Source organism: Vanessa cardui, chromosome 14, assembly GCF_905220365.1.
Source record: "Vanessa cardui chromosome 14, ilVanCard2.1, whole genome shotgun sequence".
In the NCBI taxonomy this organism is placed as follows: Eukaryota; Metazoa; Arthropoda; class Insecta; order Lepidoptera; family Nymphalidae; genus Vanessa; species Vanessa cardui.
The window spans coordinates 8,351,834-8,378,305 of record NC_061136.1 but is presented as its reverse complement, the minus strand read 5'-3'; the positions used below and the strand labels follow the sequence as shown (position 1 = coordinate 8,378,305).

The window sequence follows — 26,472 nt, the reverse complement described above, 5'->3', positions numbered from 1 at the left end:
TATTATTATATTTATTATTATAACTGCCGATAGTAAATGTCATATTGTTAGACAAAGACATTTTATTATCATATATACAAAATGGCTGTACGAAGTATTTGTGCTTGATAGTAAAATAGTAATTCAAATCGTTCCAAAATCTCACATTGCTTCTATTCGTGCAAATATTTATTTGCTTCAGATTGAATGAGTCTTTTCATATGTAGTATAGTTTTAGACTAAAAGCGTTCGTCAAATATGCAAGCATACAGCGTTTCGTTCTTTGCATCTACTTCACTACACAAATCGGAGTACACAAGAAACTCATGATGCCGAGCGGAACACATTAGTTTTAGATTTTAGTGTAAAGCATAGACATATATAGGAGTCGAGATGGCCCAGTGGTTAGAACGCGTGCATCTTAACCGATGATTGCGGGTTCAAACCCAGGCAAGCACCGCTGGTTCATGTGCATAATTTATAATTCATCTCGTGCTCAGCGGTGAAGCAAAACATCGCGAGGAAACCTGCATGTGACAAATTTCATAGAAATTCTGCCACACGTGTATTCCACCAACCCGCATTGGAACAGTGTGGTGGAATATGTTCCAAACCTTCTCCTCAAAAGGGACAGTAGGCCTTTAGCCCAGCAGTGGGAATTTATAGGCTGTTGTTATAGACATATAAGCGATGCCGGATGGTATACGAAGTATATTGATATGGACGTACTTAATTAATTCTAGTACGTGTGATTTGTGAAAAGCCAGTCGTATCGCATCCTCGAAAAGAGGAATTAATAAGTTTAAATATAACTCAGTTTGAAAACGTATTTTTTCAAGCTTGCATGAACATTTGGAAAAGTGAACATGCACTCAACCTAGACAATCGAGGTTCTAGATCTAAACCACTTAAACCTTGGGCTAGTGCTCTCTTAATTTATTCCAAAGAGGAAATGAAATGTGCAGAAAACAAGATACTGCGCTATAATTTATTCTCACTAGGACTGCAAAATAGAATAATTCTTCACTGTGATTAGTCCAGTCTAAGCTATAAATTGCACATATTTTATTGATTAAAATAAACTTTAAAGTATTATAATTCCAATATATGTTTATCTAAAACATGACCATTGCGAGTAGAATAAGGTTTGATTATTTCAAATAAATAATAAGTTTGAAGAAGAGTTGAATAATCAATATTGCATTAAGGAAATCAAGTCATTAGCTGTTCACGCAATTACACGGCCTGACGGACGCCCCACCTCACTTAGAATACAAAGCCTATAGCATTGATTTCATTGTGCGTGCCGACGGTCCGATGCATTAATCATGATACTCGTGGCATAATGACAAACTTAAAACATAAAGTACACTTTGTGTACGCATCTTCGTCGAACGATACAATATTAAAGATGCATGTTTGACATGCGCAATTGAATATCACAAAAGTAGGTTTAACTAGTTTATAGATTACTTATAACAAATAAAGTAATTTTAATTGCCTTGTAACCATACCAATTTTAAGAAATTTTATTTGTATCTTTTATGTATCGCTTACTATTAGAATATTTCTGGATAGAACCCTTATTTTACACACACAATCGGGACGGGGTGATAGAAACTATATGTATCATATTTTGGAGTTTAATAATGACTCTTATTCTTTTGTTTCATATCATTTTTAATAATTATAGACAAATGAACGTTTATTTAAAGTGAATACAAATAATACTATAGGATACGATTGCGTTTGTTTTGTCTGCACCGGATCTCATAAATAAATGAATAAACATTAAGTTGAAACCAGCAAATTTGCTTACATTGAATTTGGTGACTCAGACCAAGTCGTGCAATCTTGATCTTAACATATCGCATTACAAAATTATAGATATTTTTTTATAATTATTACCTATCATTGCTTTAGTTATTATATTTGTACTTATTGAATTATATACAATATTCCATTTATAACACATTCTTTACAATTGCGATTAAGACACATTTAATAATTCTTAAATATTGATTTCTCAATAATAACAATTTAAATACTTTAATATTACAAATTTAATTCAAACGCTAAGTTTTCTTAACATCAGTTATTAACAACTTTATTTTAAGATACAAACATAATGGACCACTTTAGAATGAAATAATAATTATTCAACATGGACGTGATAATGATCCTAACACAACAACAAAACGCTATTGTACAAGCTACTAACTTGTATTACAATAACGTATAATCAAGTCAAATAACAATACAACTTAAACGCCGCGGAGTCGGTTGTCGTCCTTGACTCGCGTCTTGGCTGGCGCCTGAGACCGCAGGCTGGGCGCCATTCTCCATGTTATATTTAGTGTTGAGCAGCAATTTGTTATTTGCAAATCTCTGAAAAGCGGTCTCTAATTTGCACATGATTGCCCACTTCACTCATTTTCAAAATAAATTACTATACTTATAGGTATGAAATACGTCCCTCTGTGTAATAGATAGGTAATAAAGAATATGAATAGTATTACTTTTGAAAGTCTATACAAACGATTTTATATTGTCCATGATTGTAAAAGCTTAAAGAAATTGACATAGAGACAGTAAAATTTACTATTGAAGAGATTGTGGCTAGACTAAGTTTGATTAGGTCAACTTTACCGTAACGTGTGGTCACATTGTCACGTCAACCAAACTACAATTTAGGACACCAGCGTATGTGTCATGCTTTTAATGGTTATTATTCCAGACTCTATTAATTACAAGTGCTTATTAAAATTCCCGCATCGTTTATTGCTTTAACTTTCTAAATTCTATAGCAATATTAAACATTTTCCTTTTAATGTTAATTTCACTTATCATATAACATGTATGTAACTTTCCTGGCATTATTTTATCTATAAATGTATAAAGTTATTTCTAACTTTTAGTATACGTATTATAATTTAATTTGTTGAAAAAAAAAACAACTAGACAAAAGACCCTATCTACAGATGCAGTCGTTGATTGGATATAAATAGAGCGGCCGGCGAGCATGGACAATGGAATCCGTGGACGAGACACGTTCCATATGGATGAACCGGGAAAGGGCAAACATGATTGCGTTTTGTATGTTTACCCTGTCGATGAGAGGGATATGAGGATGATTTACCATTTAATTTATAATAACGCAACCGCTTCAACACTTCACTGGAAATGTCTACTCAACGAAACGAAGTAATTATGATTTCGATGCACGATTCGAATTACGATATTATAAGTATAATAAAAACTGAAACAAACATACCTACTAAAATTTTAAGTGTAAATTTAATGTAGTGGATTGAACTGTTCACATAATGCTGCTAAATAAAGTGAACTTTAACTTACTTGAACTATGAATAATATATGAATCAACTTATTATCGTCAAAAAAGAGGTTTTTAATTTGGCCGGTTTTTTATGGATTCTAATAATTGAAATGAAGGGAAAGCGTATTTGTTTCTTTTAACAACCCTATTTTATTATGAAATAGTGAATTTCACAAAGAGGCTTTTGCAAACTTTTATATCGTTATTATACGAGAGTATTAGGGAAAGGGTCTCGTGATCATCTGCAGTGTCGTCTTTTTGACGTTGGTGCCGTTATTCTGTTGCCGTAGCTAGTTTTTCAACAACAACAACGACAACCCTAACAAGATTGGCATGACAGTGGCAACAAATTACTGTATAAAAATCCCATAAATTTGTCATAAGAAAGCTACTTAAATATTCACACATTTATAGTATAATGAATCAACATTCCTTTATATAACATCGGAATATAGGTTTTTAACACGACCACAATCTATCAAACACGTTATATTGAATCACACTTTTCCATATTCAAAATATTAATAAAAGCATCTATATGTTACTTATGTAACACTTTTTGCAAGTCAGATTATTTCTACTCAACATCTATTTGATTTATAGGCGGAGTGAGCAATGTGGGAACATAAAACACCTTTTGTACGTTGCATCTTTATGTAAGGATCTTCGTCTGTCTGGAAATGCCAATAACGCTATTCGTTGAGTTGAAAGAACTATCTTCGCTGCTACTCGGGATACAACACATCTATCACTGTTGGCTATACAATAGCACAAAGCAAAATTATGATTACAGTCTGTATTTGATTTTGATTTTATAATACACGAAGGCACGTTAGAAAGAATTGATAATTTGATATACACAATGAATAAAATATACTCTAAACTGTCGAACCTCAAAGATTTACAGACTTTAAAACAAAATTATAGAGCCAAAACATAACTATTGTTTTGATATCAAATATCATCTACTTGTACTTAATATAGTTTCTTGTCATGAAAATATTTTGATTGATTTTGACATTGGATACTGAGTTAAAAGTATGCAAAATATTTTTCTCAAAATACGTGTAATATTCAAGTGTCTAAAATGAGAGGAATTCGACATTAAAACCTTGAGAGATAATGATCGTTGTAACGTACGTTACGGGGGCGTCATAACTCTAATTATATCCATACAGGAAAAACTTTTGAGAAAAACTGTTGGAAAATGTTTATTGGAACACATTTGTGTTTGAAAATTGACAAATTTATTAAACAAATATTTTAGCGTAGTCAATGAAATAGAAAACAGAATATTAACTAATATGACATTGGTCATTTAAAAGAGATGTGTGTTTATATTTCTATTTATAAAATGTATTTTAAAATTAAATTTTTCAAATGTATCTATTATTAGTAAATCAACGTTGTGAATATTTATTTATGAGATAAACTTAATATGTTCAAAAGACGCTCAAAATGAATAAATTCCAGCATAGCTATTCTGAAATAAGAAACTCGAAACTCATCTCACAACAAAAGCTTGAAGTTTCTGATTGCGACATGCGAATTTGCCTATATAACTTTTAAATTAAATATATTGCCTATAAAACCTTATAACATTTAAAGGATATACTTATTAATATTTAAAGGATATATACGTATCGCTGTCTGTCGTTGTCTGTGTTTGAGATACGAAGTGAATTTTTACATAATCTGATCAGTACCACTACATTTGTAAAATTTCCTTTACGATTGAAAGCAAATGTGAAAGCCTCGATCTCGCCCTTACCGATCAATTATACTTATAGATTCAGATTCATATGTTTAATCTATCATCTTAAAATGGAATATAACTAAATGTGAGCTTACCAATTGTCGATAATGATAAAAATATGACTCGGCCTCGGAAAGAGAAATTGATTTGTTATTAGCAAGCTACTCGTGAATCCATGAGTGTTATGTAACAAAATCTTAACTACGTATCTAAGTACTCATATTGTTACAAAATAAAATTCGCTCAGCGAATGACTTCAACGTAATAATTTATTTTATTTCTAGCCTCACAGAAGCTCCTCTACAACTGACACACGTCTAAAATGGTATTTCAAAAGTACTTGTATAAATCTAGTTGCATGGTTAATTAAGAATGAGAACATTACCAAGAAACAGAATCGTGATGTATTTCATGAATATAATCAAGGAAATCTCAATATAAGCATCATCGTAAGCCGTCTAGAACCACAGCAAAAAGGAACATAAGAGGTTTAAACTTTTTGCGACTAAATTGATCGCAGAGATTACAATAATAAAAAATTTAAATAAACCTTGAACGAATTTTACAAAGTTTAATAGTTGTACGTATATCGTTTCACAGGTTACATATAACTTAACTTAATATTCGAAATTTACCTTTAATTATAACCGAAAAAATATTACTACAAAACTAATAAAAAAAATTGTCAAACATTTAACTTTGTGACAAGAACAAATACGAAATTTATATCGATAAGTATTATTTTCTTTATTGTGCTTAAGGACAGTATGATATTTTCTGGAATGAAAAGTTATATTCAAGCTAGACATAAATATATTCTAATGTAACAGTACCAACTAGTTCGTGTTTCAATGGCTGGTGGATGTCAATGGACCTCAATCCACCACCCTGCTCTAGTTCGGGTTTCTGAATACTCAAGTGGCAGAAATTTAACCGGCTCAACTTGGTCTCCTCTATTTTCATTTACTGTGCATATGAGATAAATTAAAAATACCATTTATCACATGATCATCGATGCTTGTCCGGATTAAAATTCGTTCCCGTGATATTATAAAACGGGAACATTTCATGATAACAATTGATTAAATGTTATATTTAATTATTAATGGTGCTCTGAAATTAAAATTATTAGCGACAATCACTGTCATTTGCTTGTTCGACCAATGAGACAGCATAGATTTGGTAAATGTTTCCTGTCACTGTTATTGAGAACAATTGTCAATCAAGTTTTGTCATTTTAACATGTTTGACATCCTAGTACATACAATGAAAAATGTCAGTATCATATTGACAGATAGAGTAACAATATCAAAATAATAGTAACTAAACTATACAACAAGTATCCGAATCCGTATATCATTAAATCCTTCCTGAGGCAAGATGTTCGTCTCCATAATAGAATTCCGGTGACATTTTTGACTTTGCAAATAATACATTACAAGGTATATTACTCGATACTATATTATATTTATAATAACAGACAATTACAAATGTATATATTGTAGACGGGATGTATAAACTTAATTTAATTTTATTGTGTTATTCCATGAAATAGAGAGTTATGAGTTTAAGTTTGTATATAGCGGTAGCTTCACATTTACTTTATCATAAAATAACTATTGAAAATGCAAAATGCTTTGGATGCAAAGAAATACGTATCTTATTCTATATGGAGTATGTCATTAGATAAAGTAAAGATAACTTGTTACGTAGTGCATGCATGTAGAAACTTTTCTTACCGCAGTTATTAATTTGCATGTGGCGCGTTTGTGTTAGTTTCAGGAAGACATGCATCTGGTCTTAATCACATCACGTACGCAATGACCACGAATTCAATTTCAGATAATTCGTCACGATTTTATCAAGTTATCACCACCGTAAAAAAATTTATATATACGATTTCATATTCGTTTTTTATGTCACAAGGTATTTCATAGATATATTACATTGATATTACATTAAAGTGTTTTTTTTTTGTAACTATTTAAAGCGACAGCATAAAACATAATTGTGTAATAAAGTTAGTATAAAATAGTGATATCTAAAAATGTAATGCTAATAGCGGTATCTTTTTGCATTATGCGGTAAGTTTTCATTGCATAATATAGGAATATTGAATAAGACAATTTACTTCAAATAAAATGATCGATAATGTCATTACGATATATGAAGTGAATAATAATCAACGTCCGTGCGTGACTCTCTGATTAGTTATATAACTAATTGTTCTATCCTTTACTTGCATAACATCCGGTTATATTTAAATTAAGCGTCCATTAACAGGTTTCTTCGATTAAATAGGAGTAATCAAAAACACTCGGGAGAAATTTTTTCGTCTCAAAATCAGGTTTGGTAACATTATAATTATAAAATCTTCCTTAATTAAAATTTCTAAAAAATGACTTTTTAACCGGTTTAATCGATCAAATAAAAAAATACATATTATGCAACACATGTAACGAACTTACCACTTAATATTCTGACGCGATAGAGATATCAATTGATGTCGATGCTGTATTAATCACTCATAAATTAGTAATAACCAAACAACCACACAGTCAGTCGGGATGAGGACTGGAATGAAAATTGCAAAGCATGTCCTTACTCTGGAAACAAAGTACGTTGAAGGACACTTTTCTTTATGATCTAGTTGCTCACCTCGCTGGCTGTACCTCGTATACACGGCCAAAATGTAAAACGAAATTAAAACGTTTACGCTTGTTATAAAGTTGGATTTAGATTGCAGTTCTCTGCGGTACATGAAGATGTCGGAGTGTCAGCGGAGCGTGAACCGTGAAAAGATGCATTTACAGGTAAACCTGAAGTTAAAATTTTACAAATATACTGTATAATATTAATTAACATTTAGTATATAACAACGCAATTAATAGTTACGGAAGAGCTGAACGTTTCTGAGAACAAATAAACGATTCTTTGATTAAGCGGAATAAAATTTTGTAGTCGGTAATTAAGAGACGCCCGGGATGCGGGCGTAATTCAATGGACACTATTGATGCAAGAAGTGACAACGGAGCATTGAACTCGTCAAATTCCTACAGCTGTAAACACTACTTAGACACACTTGACATTTAAAATATCAACTTGCTTGAAACTGGTCTAAATTTTAAAGTTCATTTGCATCGGTAGTACGTACAATTCCATAAAAAAAACTATTAACATAGAGATGTAACCTGAATAATTAGATATTTAAAAAACGTTGAAATTTTCACATGTACTTAAAAGTATGTAAACTATCCGTTCCAGTCAATATTGACCGAGGAACATGACATGGATTTCGTCGAACAAAAAAGGTAACTTTCGCCAATGTCACAGTAGTAATGTAAGCAGGTAATCACTTTCCAAAGGAGTCAGAGAGCAGCCATTGTCTTTGCGAAAGTAGCATAATACATTACATAGGCACTAAATACATATGAATAACTTTGGTACAAGTCGGTACACAGCTTTAAACTAAACACTATTATTATTACTTTACATAATTTTTTACTTTTAAAATCTATCCTCAAAGTCTAGATTGGAAATTAGCGTGCCGTACCGTTAGACTTATCAAAACTGTACTGAATTTATTTGAATTGACTTAGTTGCTTCCAAGCAGAAAACTTGTTTCTTTTGTGACATACTTCCGATTCGCAAGATACCCATAGTTAATATACTGTTAAATATTAGTGTATTTAAACAGTTGAGTCGTGACCCAAACATTCGACTGGTTTTTACGTGCTTGTTATAATATATATTTATTTTTGCATGCGGTTTCCATTTTCAAATATTTTTTTTTCGAAATGTAAAGGTCATTTTTTAAGCTATGACTATTGTACATTTTTCTCCACATAGCTCTAAATGTAGTAAATATACATAAATGAATCGAACCAGCGAACTTTTACTTCTCTAATCAACTTAAGTACCACTGAGCTATGAATACAATAATGTAAAATAAAAAAACATATTCCATAATTTGAAGGTGCAAAATGATTATGGTTGGTATTATAACAGCTGTATTTTAATGAGAAGCGGTCCGTATTAAAAGTGCTTTCATAATAATTACATACAATAAAATCCCGCATTGCATGTTCTGTTCGATCGGGTTTATTAGAAACAATGTTTAGGTTATTAGTTTTAGCTATTCAATGACGTGAATCGCATTAATTTCTCTAGAAAGTTACATGAACAACTTTTTACTGACACATCTTAGACACAGAAAACTAGCCTGCTTTACCAAATACGTATTATATGAGCTATCGTCCGTTTCACACAAGAAACCCGTCGCCAAGCTCTCTCTTACTCCTAATACCTTTTTAAGGAACATTTTATACGTTTACTTATTAGCAATAACAATTAAAAGCGGCAAAGAAAACAAGGCTATTATCAAACTATTATTAATAACAACGACTTTAAACCTTGGCACTTGAAACGTTATGCCAAAGGCACAGGCTAGTTGCCAAGAACTCATATTATACACGAATATAATTTAACAGTGTATTTTCGTTTAGGTGGAATAAACATATGAGCATATCTCCCCTATTTAATTAAACGTAACGGCACAAAAGTATAAAGTGTAGAGAATTTAGATTAGTCAGGGTGTATTGACCATGTGGTACGATAATATGATGGGTGGTGAAAGCGGATTAGATACATACACATGAGTCATCGTCTATTTAAATGGTTATTAAAATATTTTGTTTAATTAAATTAAAACACAACAAAGGTTAGATAACATCTTATAAATATTCGAAAAGTTCCTTATAATTCAAAATATATTCAAGTAGGCTCTTACAAACACTTTTCATTGTCTAAATGCAGTATTAAATTAAATATAAAGCTACCACCGATATTGAAATCAGATCAAACCGAGAGTAGGCAAGGAATTCATTACGTACTCTTTTCCACTAGTTAACATAGGTACGAACATTATGATTTCTTCGGTATGAAAATCAATAAGCTCTAAGCCAAATTTACCAATATTGATTTAATAAATGATTTAAATTCATGTATATGATAAGTTAAAGTAAGATAAAAGAAATAATATTGATTTTTGTCTATCAAAGGCCAAAAGTAGGTACAATAAGATCACTTCAGTGGCTTTCGGTTATTACACATGGATATATACTTCAGACTTAACTCAATAAACCTTTATAAAAGGACCCTGGAATTCAGTTTATATACCTTTGCCCTCAAACGAATATCCAAACGTGGGTCGTATCAACATGACGAATGTTTTATTTGACCCGACAGCGATCTGGCAGATTTCGCTTTGATAGCCCGCATACACACACACACATACAACTGCTGTCATGGCCAGTGGGTTTTTAATATGTTTAAGCCGCAATATTGTATAAAGTTAATCGGCGTAGGTTTTTTGCTTTCTAACTTATTAAGACTAAGATAAAATTAACTTAGAATAAAATTTCAAGGTAACAAAACTTTAACATAAATTTTTGGTTAATTCTAGGAAAAATATTGTATTAAATTTATTTCTTCATATCTGCTTAGCGCGTCCTGCTATTATGCATCTAATATCCGCGCTGCTCTCGACGTAGAGCTAAAACCAGATGGTTATTGATAAAGAAAGGCGTATAACCTACAATTTGCGCCTATATTATATTAAAAGCTATTCTGTCCTAACGACCGCCCACCACCCGTATGCAACAACCATTATTATTTTCAACACATTTTCGCTGCAGGCACTAATGTTTGCTTAATATCTACTCATTGAGAAATTCATCAACTTCTCTGCCGCAATTACTCGTCTTGATATTTTTTTGCGTTTAATCTATCAAAGTCTACACGTAATTAATAAAGATCCTCATTAAATAGTAACGACAGCTGGTTTGAAATTATTATATAAATATTGCGTTCTTGGCCTAATTTTTAACATAAGATTTGTCAAAACTATTTTTTAAATATTGTAATAGGAACAGTGTTATTCATTTTAAATTATGTTTTATAAAAGTCAATTTACTACTTTTATTTGATAAGTTTAGTACTATATACTTGATCGAAAATTATAAAATTCAATTAAAGAAAGTGTATAGCCTTCTCGATTTATTACCTTTGTATTAATAGAAAATCATAAAATATAGTAATATGTAGGTTGCAATCGTTGGCAGAAACCTACGTTGGAATCGTATCGTGTCAACAGCTGCACGCTGCACGCAATGTCAAATTAGTGTCAAAAGATTATTTCTGTTTATAGTTAGGTATTTCAAGTCAGAAATTTAATAAACCATATTACTTTAAAATGATAATATTTCTTATTTTTTTATTACCACTTTGTAACACAACGATGATTGACAAAAACATTTAATTATGATTTACTAATAGAATGCGTTTACTACTTAAAGTCACACTTTTTTCCCAATTTTATCATGTAACTGTGAAATAAATTACGAATTTATTATAACTTAACAGTATCGTGTTTTAAGTGTTCGGTAGGAGCTCACTTAAATAAAACATATTTTAGCTTGAATTGTAACAAGCCATCAATGTAAGAAAAAAAAAATCAGACGAATTGATAACCTCCTCCTTTTTGAAGTCGGTTGAAAAGACCCTAAACTGCATTTTTACATCCTTTAATACATATTTATCTATAATATAATATACTAGACGTTCTGTACACTATTTATTCATCATACAACTCTAATGCTATATATCATATTTTAATTAGATCCAATGAATGTAACAAACGTATTAAATATACGGAACTAAGGAATATAAGTTTATAAGACAATACATGTCGACAATAAAATTGACCGATATTGTTTTGTATAGAAAATGGATACTTATATATTCAAAGCTTACAATCTATTTTGATATAATGATATGTATTTGCTTTGCTATTCGTTATGTCAATGAGATATTCTGATCTCATTTACGATGATTCAGCTTCCCATTTATAGCCATGTTGGAATATATACAAAACTTGGCTGCTTGAAATATTAGTTATAGACCTCACCAATATATAGCTTATTCCAATCGAAGCAGGATTAGACATATAAAGAACCCTTAGATTTACGTTTTCCATTCGATTTGCTAATAGCTCTACTATATTACGCACTATAAACAGTTATTGATTTATATAGGATTATATTTATTAATAATACAACTCTATTCCACTTAACTATTTAGATCCATTTCAAATTGACTTCCAAAGTTCGTATAAAAATTTCAATCCATAAAGTATACGAAACACTATTAGATCTTTGTCAATCATATTACGTCAAATTTAATGTCGAAGTTATTTTTTTTATCTTTACTCCATTAATAGGAAAAATCTAACGCTATATGAAGTAAAAGCCAATAATAAAATTATAGGAAAATGTTTCTTATTACTTCATGTACTTTTAAAATTATTCGAAAAACTTGTCTGAAACTAGTTTTATGTATTGCAAGGAAATTGAATAAATTTTATTGGTCAATGTTTAACAGAAATTGTAATTACCAAAGATTTTTATCAAGACATTAGGTCTGTTATAGCAAGATAAAAAATATATTATGTCAATTAAAAATGTAAATTTTAAAATTCTTCATAAGTTAGATTTCCAGTTTAGAATTACATAATGCATATGTTTATTGAATACATGTATTCTAGAATAGTTTGACAATATTACAATTTCACGTTAAATTTAATTTTTTAGGCAAGTTTTATTCAATTTAAAAGTTACATATGTTTAAATGAATGTTTTTACAAGACGAGATAATTCACAAGCATTGAATGTTATAAAGTCAGATACCGGAACTCTTAGATAAGTATCGAAATGTAGTATTGTGTTCCGCGAATGTACAAACTATACTTATTATATTTCCACTGACTACACTTTTATTTAATGAAGGTCCGTTAGTGTTATGGTAGAATGAAATAATAATATTAAGTGTTCATAAAACAGAGGCAACTATGAACCCCGCAAGGCGAGTGAAAAATTAGTATGAGCATACCTATCTTAAGAAGTGTACCTACTTAAAAATACAAAATACATATTATAATTTTTTTATTACGTATAGCTGTAACCTAGAAACTTCTAACTTAAATTTTACCCTCTTGTAATATTAACTGTAAAGTTTGGCAAGATGATTAATAACTATATTTAGGTAGGCACTAAAATAAAATATTTGAGTTTAAAATAATCGTACATACATGATGTACTTACAGCGCATCTTTTCATGCACTTTTAAATACTCAATATGGATATTTACTAATTTTTATTTTCCATATTATTTTAAGATTTGATGACGTGTATTTTAAGTTTTATGTATACAACAATGATCAATAGTGGTTTATTATAGGCTGTAACTGTTTTGAACTTTTGCAAAAGTTTACCATTTATATTACGTGAAAAAATAATTATTACAAATGCGTAGTATAATTTGACGCCAAGTTTGAAGTTTATTTTGTAAAATCATTACGTGTCTTGATACTTGGAATATGTCAATAGTTGATACTTGATTATACAACAATGTGTTACTAAAAAAATTGAATATTATTTATCTAATTCGATATAAACTTATGCAACCTGTTTTCAACCTTTGAACGTTACGTTATTTTTATTTTATCTGTACTCTTCATAGATTTTAATTCATCGTTAAATGTACTTTTAAACTGAATGATACGTTCGATTTACCTTGAACTGATATTCAAATAAGAAAAAACAACGTCTCGAACTAAACAACTTCGAATTAAAAGAATCGGTATGTAAAAGATAAAATCGTTGGATTACAGCCTCATTGTATTGTGACCAGAGATGCAATACACATTAAATGAGCAAAATGGCGTTATTCCCACGACGCGAAATAAACTGCTTTTTCGTCATGGACTGTGAACGTTAACAATTATAATTTTGACGTATCCAACATTCAATTACTAATTCAGTAAGACTTTGGGAAAATAAAAACTGTAGGTACCTAGTTCTTAGATATAACTTCCGCAATCAAAATAATTAAAAATCAGTCTAATATTTAAATTGGTAACTTTAAGTTCTCAATTAAGCGATAGTCCATAACACAAATATATTTATAAAATAAACGTATTTTCCTTGTTTGTTTAATTATTTCAAGCTTTCTACTTAATAATTTATTGACATATTATTATTGTGTTCTATTTTATATATAAGGTAAAGTATATAATTATAAAGAAATTTTTTCCCAATGACTTATGATAAATAATAATAAACGAACATAACAAGCTTTGTTTGCGGTAATCCCTTTGTTATAAATTAGTAAAGTGAATTTATATATACTTCATCCACCTTATATTTGTACATAACAAGATGTCTGTTGTAAATTGTTTACTCTGTAATTAAATATTATTCCTGATAAATCACATTAGCAGCTATTACTAACATTTATTTTTTTATAAATTCATACGCCTTATATTCGTAAAAAATTATAAGACCTTTTTGGCAGGAAGATATAGAAGAAGAAAAAATTGAATGACGGCTAATGCTCTCTCAGCCCGAAACGAGAACTTGATTTAAATTCAGCTGGCCAAACATATTTCAATTAATAATCTATTATAAGAGTTTACAATAATCTTCCAAGACTACCTAAAATTCACCATTGAAGATGAAACCATTGAAAATTTTTATTTCTTAATAACCTTTTGTACGAAAAATCAGCATCATGTTGTGCGAAACCATAAAAAATATTGAAGTATGCCCTTAATAAGGTTACAGTGGAATTGAGACATAACTTTTGAATTTATAAGGATAATCAATTTTTATGATTATCGTTCATATGTATTGACCCAATTTAGAGGTTGAAATAAGGTAATCACGTTACAATAAACAATGTCATACTGTTTGTCGTTCGCTTTAAACTAGGTCACTGTTTTACGGAGTACGGCTAGAATTATAGATCGGCAAACACACGGCGTGTTCTATTATCACCTTAAGTAAAGTAACAGCTCTTAAATATGTTATTACTAGCCCATTCTATGGAGAATAATTGGATTATTGTACCAGTTATTTCTAGTGGTGGTGGTTGCCACACGTGTATCGGAACATACGACACCCTTTGCTGCTTTTATTTATAAGCAGCAAAAACCCAGTAATGCTTGTCAAAATTTAAACCCCCCGTCCGCGTTTAAAATCCACATGTTTTATATCAACTCATAACCGATATAAATATTTTTATGAAATATTATCTTAGTGAGATATTACCCATTCTATAATATTTATAATAGCTTTTAAAAATATAATTTTAGAACCGTTCACTTTTTTAAACAATTAATGTATAAAACATATCTTAAAGTATTTTATGAAAATATTTGGCACTTCTCTGCTAAGTTTTCATTCAAATAGGCGTGTAAATTAAATCAAAGACTTTTATGTATAGACGAAACATATGTTATGCTTACTTTTTTATATATAAAAAAAAAAAAACTTTTTAATTACTTTTATATAAAAGACAATCAAGTCAGAAATATAAAAATATTTTTTCACATTATATGGTGCAATGACTGATTTCCTCATTATATTTTACAATTCTATTGTTTTGCAAACTTGCAAAATAGTCACAAACCGCGAACACCGTACAATTAACGATGACGATGACAACTTCAATCTAAGCAAAGATCAACTTTTAATGCCGCAATCCATTGTGGGCTGAAATTTACACTCGTTAGTGTAAGGTTTAAAAATAAAGGCAGAGTCAATGTTGGCGCCCCCGCGGCATACACCTTGGCAAGACCTCTTGGCACAATACGATCGATCAGGTGCTGTGGGCGGAAAACTAATGTGCAATAAAATTGCGACAAACGCATTATGTTCTAATCTCAATAACACAAACAATGTTGCAATTGATATTTCAATGACTGTAGGTAGGTTAAGCCAATCAAATGCGGTGACATGATCTGCGGTCACTACCGCATAAAAGTATACCGCATTAAGTATGAAACGTAATAAGTAATGAAAGGTTTTGTGTAAAAATCACATAACTAATTATAAATCTGACTTTTGTTTAATTGCCATAATAATTCGTTAGAACAAGTCATTATAAGATTAACAGTACCACAGAGTATGAACCTATCCCACAATTATTAGCAAAAATTTTGTATTGAAATACGTAACAATAAAAAGTACTTACGTACATAATTTTAAAGTCTTATAAGGTTTTTAATTAATGTACCATTCTTTGGGCTGCAATAATAGTAACTGTGTGAGTAATAATCATTAAAGTCACTTCAATTTCGCAGATGTCGAGACTAAAATCTTAATTATTATTTTTTTTTCAATTTATTATTAATAAAGTCTACCAAATAATAGTTGATTAATAAAATAGAATATATTTTATAAATGATCGTTACGAAAAAACAACACAAGAAGTGGAATATCATACAAATAAGCGAAAGTTTTGTTTGCTAGGATGTACAACTTTTACAAAGAAGTTCTATTGTTTGTCGGTATGTACAGCTTACGAAATATAATTGTATGGTTCATATAATTATATCAAAGGCTAAGAAAAAAGCGCCAGGCGGCTCATAATTTTGGCAAGCTGGCAAAACCACTTTGTATGAAAAGTTAAAAACAACATTTACGTAAAGTTTATTTACCAAAGTGGCCGTTTATATTAAAAAACGTGGAACAAATAATTGTATGCATAATGTATGTTAATTTTCAGTAGAAAAAAACTAAATTTTGGCTCGATCTGGGGTTTGAACTCGGTCCTTGGAATCCGAGGCCTCACATTTAGTCTATACAACAACCAAGCAAGTAGTTTATAACAGTTGATAAGGTTGTGAAGCAATCAAAATTCTTTAAATAATGCGTAAGGTGTGCATGTAGATGCAGATAAAGCAAGATATTATGTTAAGTTTGCATAGAAGGGTATTTTAGCTATAAACGCTACTTACATAATATGTTATTATGGAGCGAGTCGTTAATTATTTATGTACGAAACCCAAAAAGGAACCATTATTAGACGCAGAAAGTCTTGACGGTTTGACATATGGCCACTTGTCACTGAAACGAGGAAGTTGAAAATAAAAACATCATGTCTTTTATAGTTTTCGAAATAATTGGTACGGATACGAAATATCGAATTACAAATGAGATAACATCGTATATTCAAATTAGATATGAAAAAAGGTTACCAGAAAGCACACACGTTATATACATTCAACAGTACAATGCATTTTTTTTTAAATAATACATGATATATAACAAAATTAAACACGAAATGGTCTAAAGTTACCGTCTCGAAAACCCGTTCTTTTCGTTTAATCCTATTGTCTGTGTATTTATATTGCTTCAAGGCGCGACGTACTAATTTCGCTTTAAATACCTGTGAAATCCTCGCGATTAAGTAGGAGTGTACTGTACATACAGATCTGTACTGTGTATACCTCTGAAGACGTTGCGAAGTATTTAACACTTCATGTCTGACAGATATGCCAGAATGTCTGTTTTATGTCTTGAGAACATCAGAATTAAATTCTTACGCATTATTTTTAGAATCACTTATTACAAGAGATCCAGCTATGAAACTATTTTTATAAGCATGTAAATAACATTCTGTAAAAACAGATTCTCACAATTTATTTTATGTATGAAGAGACTTACCATCGAAAGCTTATTTGTGCAGTTCAATTGTATAAATGACGTCATAGGCGAGTGTATAATAAATACAAGATTTACTTCGGATGTAAGTACATATTATAGTATCCAAATATTTGACAACTTGAACAATAGATTTATAAGAATTAAACCTTGCTCTACATTACGCCATATTGCAGAAAACTGGGTCGTGCATTTTGCTAATATACGTTTGCTAAAGCAGTATCATTTCCTTTAGTATTTACATATATTATACACAATAAAACATTTGGGAAGGCAGCCTAAAATACTATCACAATTCTAATAATACGAATTATGAATTACTAAATACTGTCTTAAATTAGACCTCAGAAGTGATTTTACAAAGAGCTCTATGACTTATTTCTCACGATGCATGAATAATGATACAGGATGGAATTTGCACTTACGATGTACGTGTCATATGCTGGAGAAAGTTAGTAAGTAAGTATTGCAGTCCGTAAACATTGACTGTTCAACTGATAGGTTATTGCCATCTCGTCTAGAATGTGCCTGCAGAATGTCCGTATATCGAGCCGGCGAGCAGTAAAATTGCAAGGAAAAGTTGGCGTCGCGCCAAACGTCGCGAAGCCAACAACTGCACGATTTAATCATGTGCCGAAAGGAAACTCTTATTCCTTATTCATGTAAGTAAATTCCATTGCGCTTCGAAAGTGAATTTTATTGTTCTGCAAGAAGACATTTTTATCCTCTCGACGGAACGTCATCGCTCATCATAACATGTAATCAACTTGTGTTGTGCTCGCTATGACCCAGATGTGACGGTAGGCTTTTCGATAGCAATTTAAGAGAAATGACGTCATACCGCAAGTGTTTGGTTTAGTAAAATGTATTTCAGCGAATTCTTACTCATCAATCAGTGTGTTGTCATTCCTTTTAAATACCTTATCGTTCTCTATAACGTCGGCTGCATAGACTTCTTAATGAATATTATCTAAGTTTCTAGGGTGCGAGTATTAAATTAATAAAACAGTCACGCCACGCAAACTCCCTCGCTCCCGGCCTCAGGCCGCAATAACGTGCTAGAGTAATATCAGCCTTCCTCATCTGAAGGGCTTTCAACATTCTCAATCATACTTAAGTTTAAAAGTGGATTAATTTAACGCACATTTAGACTGCATATTCTAGATAGTTCTTGTTTTATTTTACTTCTTAGTAGACTTGGAAATTTTAAATGAAAGGAAGGTTCTTATATCAACAACAACTTAATATATATTTAAAAGGTTATCAGTGAGAAAGAGAGAAAGTAAATTGCTACAAAAACTTTACATGTAATGCTCAGAGCAAAACAAACTTTATTTTTATAATTGTACGATTTGTTTTTCTTTCCCTGTGAATCATAGAATGATATCGACTCAGACAGTGGGAGTACGCGGGGGACCGCTCTAGTTCACCCTAACTTTAGTTTCCAGGAAAAAAGGCCAAAACGAGTTTGTATGTATATATTTATAACATCGCTACAAATAAGAAAATGGAAAGTATATACGTATATGAACTATTCATGAAAATTATTGTATAAAATAAGTATATATATGTAAATTACGTATAAAATATAGGATCATAAAAAAAGCTTGTTTTTAATTTAAAAAGACGAATCAAAAGCACTTGTAAGGATGAAAATAAAGAACATATGTTTTCATTTAATTTGACTTAAAACACCGCAGTCCATATTTGATTTAAAATAAAGCCATCGAACTATATAATAAAATTTATCATGAGAGGTGGTTTTCTACTTCATATCAATAGACCGTTAAGTGTATATGTTTGCTTCCAAAATAAGGAGAATATACAAGGGTGGGAAACATTTATTAGCGCCTCGAGATTTATTTATGGGGTGCATTTATTTTTTCCTGAATTATAATTAATGTTAATAATTTGACTTGAGTATTTATGTAAAAGATATACTTAAAAGCTTCTAAAAAGGCATATTTAACCCACTTCTAAACGAAAGCCGTTTTTCAAATTGAAGGTAAGGCTTGGAGTTAATTCCGCCAGACTGTTCCAAAAATTATACACATGCATTCCTCAATATGTGTTCCCCTAAGTACCGTGCACGAGAAGAATTATAAACACAAATTAAGGTCGAAATTCAGTGGAGTGGATTAAGCAAGCAAATCATTAGTTAGGATGCATTTGCTCAAAAAATGACAATCATAAGCAATATTTTTGTGAGATCCAAGCATATTTATGTAAAAACTCAGTACCTAGTCAGACATATAAGTGTAGTTTTAAACATTATTATAAAAACTGTGGTTTATTTTGCTTTAAATGAATAAGTTGAAATCATATTTTTTTACCCTTGATTTTTTAAAAATTTTATGGTTATGCAACTAGGTTTTATATCAGTATCTCTTAATATACGACAACCATACTTCAGCAAAATAAAAACAGTATGAACATTCCAAAATAAAGTTAAGAAGGAATGTATAAGGTATCAATATTTTTTGTTTTGCTTTTAAAGGATTTTTTACGAATACATTGAATTCCAAATCGAATGGGTGCTCTTTTGTGTAAGAGGTTTACTTTAGAGCTTAAGATTCCAATTGAATTATTTTGGGTACGGCTTAGTTTGACGTCTCATATTTTTTTTATCGAATAAAATAAGGCCTTCCGCACTATAAGGTTATTTAGAACAATTTTATAGTCACGTTTTTGACAACAATCGCTTACTCGGCTTATATTATTATTGAAACATATTATTGTTTTTTTTTTACATATATTTTGTGTATTTTGTTCACTACTGAAGCTAAAATACGTAAGCAAATCATGGTAGTCAATTTTAACCTGTTTTTAGATAAATATGTAGACTTATCGATTCTAAATGTAATTCAGCTGATTCTACAACTATTTGATGTCGCGCAGATCTGATAGGAGCCAGAGGGGGAATAAAAGAATGTTTAATGGCTATTATTAAGTACTTTTGAGTTTATGGTAATTGAATTAGTTTTTATTACTCCTATACATGAAACTGTGTTATTTATTTAATTTATATATACCTACAATAATAATTTGCGCTTGTTAGTTCAATAGTCTAAGTTTAAGGCGGGTGAAACTAAACAGTATAGAAAATTTATAATAATTGTCTCGTAACTACTCTCACATATTTAAGACAGTTCTGTGACTTGTTACGAGATGTCAGAAATTCCTTAAGATTATTTTATTTATTTTCATTGCACGTTTATAAGTTAACAATGAGGCAGATGCGAAGGCTTATATCACCTGGTCAAGAAACACCTTGCCAGAGTCGACGTAGCTGGAGTTACCTTTTTTGGAACCTGTACCGTTTCATGTTTGCCTTCTCTTGACCCTTGCCTTTTTGCTTTTGTATAAGGACAGTTTTGTTTTCAACATTACATATCAATACCTCACCTTTTATTATAACATAACAATACATAACACTTAGTATTGTACTTACGTGTTTACTTAGTGTAGTCATAATTACTTTTACCATTAGATAATGTTAGTCTCATAGCCACAAGATACATTGATCCTTTTATTGTATTAAAATTGAAAGTATTTCTTTAATGATCTTTAGAACATTTATTTTTATTTAAAAAAAGGTTTTATTTGATTTGATTCCTGATTCTGAAACGATTGATATAATTAAATGTAAAAATATAAAAGTTGTGGTATATAAAGAAGATATTTGCACAGCTCTTAGACTTCCTTCCGTTTTATCCCACGATATAGGAAAAATATTTTATATAACATGGACACACGAATCGTATAATCTGTATGGAGTTATTTATAAAATACATGAAAAGTTAATACATTAAAATTGCCTAATGGGTTAATTTTGATATCCTTATCAAAATTAAATAACACATTATGAAAAAAATTAGTATTAATCCGTAATACTATTATATAATATTTCTTTTATAGGTATATTTAATACTTTTGTATCTATTATTATAGTTTAAACAGCTTTCGTCTCAAATCGCCTGGTCCGATAATTTTCTATTTAAACATAATATGCATTGTGCATACCCTATAATGCGGTATGATAATCTTATATACCTAAATTTAATTCAATCAATTCAATTTTTGCTCGAATCCGCAAACATTCTTACCTAATCGCACGAACAGACCGATTTCTAATTATTTTTGATCTGATCGTGCGATTACCTAATATTTACATATGCCAGAACAGCTGTTAAGCCGGAACTGGTCAAAAATACATTAGAAGTGAATATTTTAATGTAATTTAGCTAACCAAAGGGCTTTTTCTGTTAGTATTATATAATGTCATAAGCGAGTCGTATTATATAAGCGGCTAAGTCAAAAACAAATTCCAAGTATGTGTCTATTCTTGACTCACGATACGGTGACTTAATACCTTGCTTACTTTTGTTGACTGTTAAAATTACTCATTAAATTACAGATCATTTTCCTTAGCCAAAATCTTTCTTATATTATAGTACATTTTGATATTTTTGCATTGCTTTGCTATAATATTTATTGACATATATTAATGTATATAACCTTAATATTACTTGCACTCGGTAGTAATATAAATAGTATACTTCCACCAAGTGCAAGTTCTTTTGCAAGCCATTGTAATTGTAAGCTTTGTGCGACCCCGTCTGGGTAGGTACACCCACCCACCCATCATGTATTCTACCGCCACACAACAATCTTAAGTATTGCGTTCCAGTTTAAAGGATGAGTGAGGTAGTGTAACTACAGTCAAAAAAGCGTACCAGATATGTTACATGTCTGTAGGCACTGATCACTGGTCATCAAATAGCACATTAGCCCGTCCCAACCCATGTTACATAAAATATGCTTTCTGCTTTAAAGTACCTAAATTGATTGAATTATATAAACAAGGTCATCTATGTCAACTCGTAATAGAAACATACCTTTCGTACTCCATATAAATAAATCAGATTCCATGTTTCAACCAAAAAAATATATACATGTATATCCGTTCAAGTCTGTAAGCGCGGGTCAATATTTACGTAGATGAAGGCGAGGGTGGAATCGATTGATTGCGGAACCCCTATTCCAGACGAGGGTGCAGTCCTTCAAGGGTAGCCTTGCACGCGGTCGGAACGTGACTCAACTATCATTATGCGTAAAAGAATGCGAATGTCTTAGAAGACAATCTTTTAACATTTTTTTCTCTCTCATCTTTGTATCTACGGAAACACATTCAAAGTAAGATAGTATCGGTTATCTTTGTACAATTTAACTTTAAATTAGTTCAGCCAATAACTTGGAGAAAGTTAAAAAAAAGGTTCGTTTTGAATACAAATCAAAACTACTCATTAAAATATTCATCAACAATTCGAACCATTTTACCATAACCAGTTTCGTTACATGATTTTTAATTACACACATGTTGATTATGTACGAACATACAATACATATTAAAATGCTATTATAATGGCGGCACTGAGGACCGCCGAGATTAGTGTTAGGCATTGTATCGAGAATAACAATAGAACGCCATAAGTTTTAACAAACTGCCTCGTTAGCTTAACAATGACCGCCGAGAAACTACGAAGCCCACACGATACCAATGTTCACTTCACTTCTACCTGGATCTCACTTCCGATCTACTTTACTGTTGACCGAATCAATATTATCCGTAGCAATATCATTGACGGAACAAACAAGAGCGTAGTGACGTTCTTTTATACTTTTTTATTGTTACTTGTAGCAGTCCAGTTTTTCTCGTGACAATTTACAATGTTACCATATGGATTTAGCCGTTGTTTAAATCGTAGTCTCAAAAATAAGCCCGGGACTGTTTTACGCATTAATGTCCACGTCCTGTTTGTAAGTGCGATGATTCATAGTGGAAGGGTTGCCCTTATAAAAAAATATTATATTGGCGAGTTCTTTTTTGCATTAATTTCCATAATCGAAAAAATGATATTAGCCTATAATATCAATCATAATATCCTACAAAAGGTTATGCTTATCTCGCTTTTTACAAAGATAAGACTTGTCAAAAATTCTTATCTTTAAATCACTATCAAAACTTTACTAAAAAAATATATAAGACTCAGTCAGCTACATTTTAAACAATATAACTACATAAAAACTTATTAATAACATAATTCAGTTATTTTTCGATCTTTAGAGCATTTGTTGTTGTTATTTCTCAAGTCGAATTTGTTTTTTTTTTGTAATAAAGACAATTAAAATTGCGGACTATGAAAGATGTTTTAATAAATATAAACAAACTGTAGTATTATTGTAGCAAAGGGTATAAATAGCTCTCTACTTTATCAATGACGTTTTATTTTTTTTATATAGGTAAACAAAAAATCAAACTGCATTACAATTTTTGGTAAATAATCAAGTAAGAAAACAATAAGAAAATATTCAACATGATCTATGCGCCTGTTTCTACCATGGCAATACACCTTACTACAGGTCCGTATTTCAACTCTCATATTATGTTTATCAAAGTATGTTGTAATATCATTAAAAATAATTACTTTCGCGTACATTTTATATCAATTAGAGAAAATTCAATTATCAATATATGAAATGATACTTTTGTCTAGTTTTGACGTAATTCACGTTATTACAGTTGTGGGGTTTCCCGATTTTACTAAAGACAGCCTGTTATATGAAATATATACATACAACGAATTAGGTGTTTACCTCAGCAGTATAAAGCTTAATTAGTGATCGGTAAATATAGAAAAAAGGCATAAGCGTGAAACAAATGAGGACCTTATTTGTTTCCTTTTAGAAGTCAGTTAAAAAAATTGATGCGGCCCTAACCAGTCCGCCGCATACTTCTGCTTATTATTATTTAAGTTTTATTGCATTCATGATCGTGATCAAACCGCGCCCGACCTCGACAGCCTCAATTACGCCAATGAGAGACCAACTCAGACGGGACAAGTCATCGCAATCTACAATTTAAACCATTTAAAATTTAAACCCCATTTAGGTATTGTTCAAACCTATATATAATATACATATTACTTGTGTTTCTTTGTAGTAATATATAGGAAAGGAAAATGAATATCCTACTAACTATAGTGTTATTATTAAGAATAGATTTTTAAACGTTTTATAAATACATCGGCTAAATAATATATGCATTATTTGATGATTAACATACGGTCAAAATACGAAGGTCTTTTGAAAATGTATTGCAAGACAAATCATTAATTTATGTACTCTCACGTACATTTTTATTTCATTTATGACACTATGTACTATATAATAAGGTTTTAAATTGTACATCATATATTTAGCTTTTATTATTGACTACTAAATTTATATACAGTCTGACTGGCACTTTAAGGTTTGTTTTATTCATTATTGTATCAAATTAAAATGACTTAATAATTTAAATCACATTTTCGTTATAGATGGATTAATTATTGTGACCGCCAGCTGCAATAAAATGCGATAAAATGAGCAGATTACTGACTCACGAATCACGTCACTGTAAAGCGATTAACAAATTTATTATATACATGAAATCTACCTGCAATAACACAAAACGTTTTAAATTTATAGGTTTCAATGATGCTAATTAAAACATATTTACCATTGGGGCGAAAATCTGTGTAAGTCTTGATCCGCATTTTCTTTTCCCAATGTATCCTTTATGAATGTTCGATTAAAAATAACGCACTATCTTTTATCAGCTTCCTTCATCACAATTCACTGGGCACCGAAGGTAAAACACCTCACATTTTGCGCCTTTATTGATTTTTTAGTCAAAAAGGATACAAGTTACTAAGAAATTTACTTAACAACCACTTTCCACATTGTTTTTGCACAGGACAAACACAAGTAAAGAAACTGAAATGACAAATTAATATTTATAGTAATAATAGTAAGGGTAAAACGTGCGTAAACTGCGTCGTACCGCTTGATTTGACAGCTGCTAGCCGCCTAGCGCACTATCCCGAAATTCCCTTTTCAAATATTGGTTGTCCGATGATCGCTTGAATGAACGCAAAGCGAGTGAGCGGGACATAATGCTATGAAGTTAGATACACGTGTCAGGGAATGACGGGAATAGGATATAAATAGAACGGGATTAATTGAGTATACTGCGACCGATACACATTCAGTTTTGTTTACACATCAAAACAAAACTAATATTTGTAAAAAAAAAACAATCGATCCTCTATACTTTATAATAAAATTACAAAATCAACAGACTTTCCACATTGAATAATTAGAAACAAAATTCCATAAACATATTTTAGGACTTTTAGTATTCAATGATAAATAAAACAAATCAAGTCAAATCAAGCGATACAATCCACAAGATTTCGCACAAAAATTATTATGTACACAAAATTAATAAAACTGACGTTGTTAATCGGATCTTGACTACACCACCGCCGTGTAATACGTCAAACGCGCAGGCGCAGTGCGCGAAACTGACGTACGCATGCGTACTAACTTCACTCTAGTCTACGTCGTCGTCATTTCTTGCGGTAAAACTTAAATTATAAGGGTGCATCAATGATTATTACGCAAAGTAAGAATATATTGGAACTTAAATTGTACATTTGTAAATAAAATATAAGTTTATTTACTTTTATTTCGTATACGAAGTGGTTTAGTTTTAAACAACCATTATTTTATTGACAAAGGTAAATTATAATATCATTATTAGGATTTATAATATTAATAATATTGCTACTTTTAGGTACCAATATTTACTGTATTAATATGACCTCTTTTTCATTGGACACGTCAACGTAACAAAGAATGATCAAAAAAAGAACCTTCAGTAGGCAGTAGTTAAGAAATTATTTGCGAATTTTTATCTCAGTCGAAAAGGTAGCGGTACTTTCAGTAAGCAA

General features: G+C 30.7%; 1 protein-coding gene across 9 annotated transcripts in view; it reads right to left on the bottom strand.

Annotated features, from left to right (window-relative positions):
• Positions 1–26,472, bottom strand: part of LOC124535069 — a 64,970-nt gene that overhangs the window by 31,286 nt on the left and 7,212 nt on the right. Inside the window, exons 1-2 of one of the 9 annotated variants that reach the window (XM_047111109.1) lie at positions 25,975–26,089; positions 25,197–25,453 (exon numbers count right to left, since the gene is read on the bottom strand). The exons of 7 other annotated variants lie outside the window; for them this stretch is intronic. In XM_047111109.1, coding sequence (XP_046967065.1) covers positions 25,197–25,233 — 37 coding nt within the window. In that variant the 5' untranslated portion in view covers positions 25,234–25,453; positions 25,975–26,089. Of the gene's footprint in view, positions 1–25,196; positions 25,454–25,819; positions 25,839–25,974; positions 26,090–26,472 lie in introns of those variants that run through there. One more of the 9 variants, XM_047111110.1, reaches the window with a different exon arrangement.